Source organism: Symphalangus syndactylus, chromosome 7, assembly GCF_028878055.3.
Source record: "Symphalangus syndactylus isolate Jambi chromosome 7, NHGRI_mSymSyn1-v2.1_pri, whole genome shotgun sequence".
Lineage (NCBI taxonomy): Eukaryota > Metazoa > Chordata > Mammalia > Primates > Hylobatidae > Symphalangus > Symphalangus syndactylus.
In genome coordinates, this window is record NC_072429.2 from 17,423,932 (window position 1) to 17,427,500 (window position 3,569).

At 56.7% G+C, this 3,569-nt stretch overlaps 1 protein-coding gene across 4 annotated transcripts in view; it reads left to right on the forward strand.

Moving 5' to 3' along the window:
* Positions 1-1,532: 1,532 nt before the first annotated feature.
* SLIT3 (slit guidance ligand 3) overlaps positions 1,533-3,569 on the forward strand; it is a 653,573-nt gene continuing 651,536 nt past the window's right edge. For 2 of the 4 annotated variants that reach the window (XM_055285296.1, XM_055285297.1), the window contains exon 1: positions 1,533-2,139. In XM_055285296.1, coding sequence (XP_055141271.1) covers positions 1,943-2,139 — 197 coding nt within the window. In that variant the 5' untranslated portion in view covers positions 1,533-1,942. The remainder of the gene's footprint in view (positions 2,140-3,569) is intronic. The other 2 variants (XM_055285294.2, XM_063642615.1) reach the window with 1 other exon arrangement.

Genomic DNA, 3,569 nt, shown 5'->3' on the forward strand with positions numbered 1-3,569 from the left:
TGTGTGTGTGTGTGTGTGTGTGTTTGAGTGTGCGTATGTGTGTGTTTGTGTGTGCGCGCGCGCGCAACTGGGTGCCCGAAGCTAAGACTTTGAAAATCTGCTAAGTATAATACAATAAAATCTACAACTCTACTATATATTCACGGATGTGGTCAAGTAGTTGAAAGTTTCCTTGAAGGAAAATGAGGTAGAAGAAATCAGAATAGCATTCTTATGAAAGAAAAGAGAAGCGCTCTCAGGAGTATAGTTGTCACTGTGTGTGTGTGTGCGAGCATGCATGTGCACGTGTGTGTGATTGCGGGTGTATAAATGGGTGTGTGTGAGCCTGAGTATGTGAGAGTGTGTGCGTGGCTGTGAATATGTAGGCACCAGTGTGTGTGTATATATATGCAGGGCTCATTCAGGCCTTCTCAGTGTGAGGGGACCTCAAGGAAATCTGGGCAATACTTCCTCCAGTTCCTGCCCTTTCCTTTCAAACAAACAAACAAAATCATTCCTACAAGTATTTATGGAGCCTCTAACGCACACGCCCCTCCCCACTGGCATCTGGAAAAGCTCAGACCTAGCCAATTTAAAGCGGGCGCTGGAAGAAAGAAGACGCTGGGGACAGAAGGGATGCCTCGTCTGCGAATGACTTTTGCAAAAACACGTTCTCTTCTGTGATGCTCCAAACAACCCAGGGAGGTGAGGCCAGGTAGGACTGTGGCCCCTGATTTGAGAAAACGAAGGCTCAGAGATGACACGATTGGCCCAGAGTCACCCAGTCAGGAAGCAGAAACCCGAAGATGAAACAAGGCATTGTCAATCCAGGGGTCCAAGTCGCTGCTATCACTACTTTTACCAGTCCACCAAGCGTTGGGTCTGGGCAAAGCAGGGCAAGTTTCCGGGTAAGGTTTGCCAGCAATGACCTCAAAAACATGGACCACCGTGTGTGTGTATGTGTGTGTGTGTGTGTGTATGTGTGGGTGTGTGTGTGTTTGTGTGTGTGTGTGTAGCTGTGGAGTACATTGGTGTCAACCAAGGCTCTTCAGACAAAATTAAGTACTAGGTGCGGTAGGGAAGCGGCTTCGTGGGCGACAGTGCCATGGTTCGGCGTGCCTAGCAGCTGTGCGACCTCCAGCAAGTCACTTCACTTCTCTGAGCTGTTTTCAGACGCCGCCTTGGAAGATCGTGGACTTAAGTAAAGAATATGAGTAGAGTGCTCAGCTCAGTGCAAGAATTTAAAAAAAAAAAAAAAAGTGTCAGGAGCCTTATCCGTCCTTGGCGCCTAACAGTGAATGAGTTTCAGTGTTTCTTTCCCGGGGCCCTGCTGGCCGAGCCCCTTTCCTTCCCTGGTTCCTTCTCTCTCCCTCCTCTACTGCTTCCTCCCTCCAGGCTCTCGGTCGCTCCTGCAAAGTTCCCAACTTAGTCGACATGACGCGGGGCGCAGCCAATGGGAGGCTGAGTTGGCGTTTTTGGGGGGGGGCGGGAGGGGTGGGCCCCGCGTCTGCGGTGTCTGCCCTGCTCAGTGAATGGAGAGAGCGAGAGCCGGCCAGCTCACCCGGCCGCCCCGTGCCCCAGCAGCAGCCGCCTCGCTCCCCAGCCCAGCCCCAAGCCGGACCTCCCCCGGCGCCACGCCCCATTGCGCTCGCCCCAGGTCCCTAACCCGGCCCGCGGGCCAGCGGGGCCAGGGGGCGCTCCGCACCTGGGCACTCCTAGCGATGCGCAGCGGGGCAGCGCCGGCCCCGCCGATGGAGCTGCTGTTGCTGCCGCTGCCGCCGCCGCCGCCCGGCGCGCCCCGCTCCGCCCGCGCCCCGTGCGCCTGAGCGCCGAGCTCGCCCCTCCTCCGCGCCAACTCCGCCGCCCGCTCCCCAGGCCGCTCGCGCTCCCCGCGCGCCTCCTCGGGCTCCACGCGTCTTGCCCCGCAGAGACAGCTTCCTCCGGGAGCGGGGCCCTGCACACCATGGCCCCCAGGTGGACAGGGGTCGGCGCCGCCTTGCGCGCCCGCCTGGCGCTGGCCTTGGCGCTGGCGAGCGTCTTGAGTGGGCCCCCAGCCGTCGCCTGCCCCACCAAGTGTACCTGCTCCGCCGCCAGCGTGGACTGCCACGGGCTGGGCCTCCGCGCGGTTCCTCGGGGCATCCCCCGCAACGCTGAGCGCCTGTGAGTACCCCTGCCCCACCCCACGCGGGCCACCCACCTGGGTCCCACCGAGGGGGCCCCAGGCGCCAGATCCGTCCTTTTCCCTCGGCCTCCCTGGATGCAGTCTCTATTCTCATCCCTTCCTGGATACGATCCCTCACTCTCCGAGCTGGGGGTCTGTAGGCTTGGTCAGATCTGGAAAGAGAGGTCTCGAAACCCCCCGCGATGGGCAAAGAGTAGTGCCTCTCCAGGGGTGAGGGTTCCAGACGCAGGGCCCGCTGACAGCTTCCAAGGAGTAGCTGTCGAGAGGCGAGGGGAGGCAAGAGCACTGCAGCCTCAAGGTCTTAGGGTGAGGGTCAGGGGTCTGCGCTCGTTAAAAAGGGAGGCGGGCGAAGGAGAAAGCTATAGGATGATGGGCCGTCAAGGCGCGGAGGCGGGAGAGAGGGCCGGGGACTGTTGACCTGCTTGGAGATCAGAATGGGCCAGCCGCTCTCTGGCTGCCCTTGCAAGGAAAGTTGAGAGTGTGGGTGAAGGTTTAACTTCTGAGGAACTGGACAGATTCAGAGTGGGTGCTCGCAAAACCCGCTCTGCCTGGAGCGCAGTCTGGGAGATGCCAAGTTGCAGCCCCGGGTGAATTTTTTATGGCTCTGTTATAAATGCCTCCCCGAACGAAGGGGGCCGGAGAATGGAAATGCTGACAGCCCTTCAAATGAGACCGAGCGTTATAATCTTACAAACCGCACTCAGCCTCGGATCCTGGGCTTGGCAGCGAATGGAGAGGCGCTTGGAGAATGGGGTGGATTGACCCTAGTTTTAGCCCCAATTGTGCAACCAAATATTTACTTTTCATATGTCAACGTTTTGGAAACATTTATCATTTTGATCCTCGGACCAGATTCAAAACTTGGACTCCGGGGTGGGCTCCTCTTAGTCCGCAGTTGGGGTGGGGTAAGGGAGTGGGGGAGAAACGCTGGAGTGGGTGGGAGCCTTACTGGGAACCCAGCCGAGAAGTAGGTGAGGGTTTGCTCTAATGTGGTAGATTCCCTCCGTGTCTTGCTCTCCCTCTTCTCCCCTTCTTCACGTGCCTTAGGGGTAGGCGCCTGGATCTTCCACTCTGCTTTCTTGACTTCAGGCTGGAAGAGAGTAGTGATGACAAGCATTGTCCTAGAGTGTGTTATTCCTGTTAGTCACCTCCTATCACCCCACCTCCTCTTCTCTTCCACTTCTTTGTGCATCTCTGGGTGGAGACTCAGCAGAACTGTCTTCCTTATTCCTGGTGCTCTCTTTTTCCTTTGGCTGAATACTTTTTTTTTTTTTTTCCTCAAGTGCAATGATTGTTTTGTTGGGTTAAACCACAGAATCCTAAAGGGTGAGAGCCGAATCTTTATTAACACATGTCGAAAACCAGGCTTGGAAGTGTAAAATGACTTGCCCAAGAAAACACAGCAAGT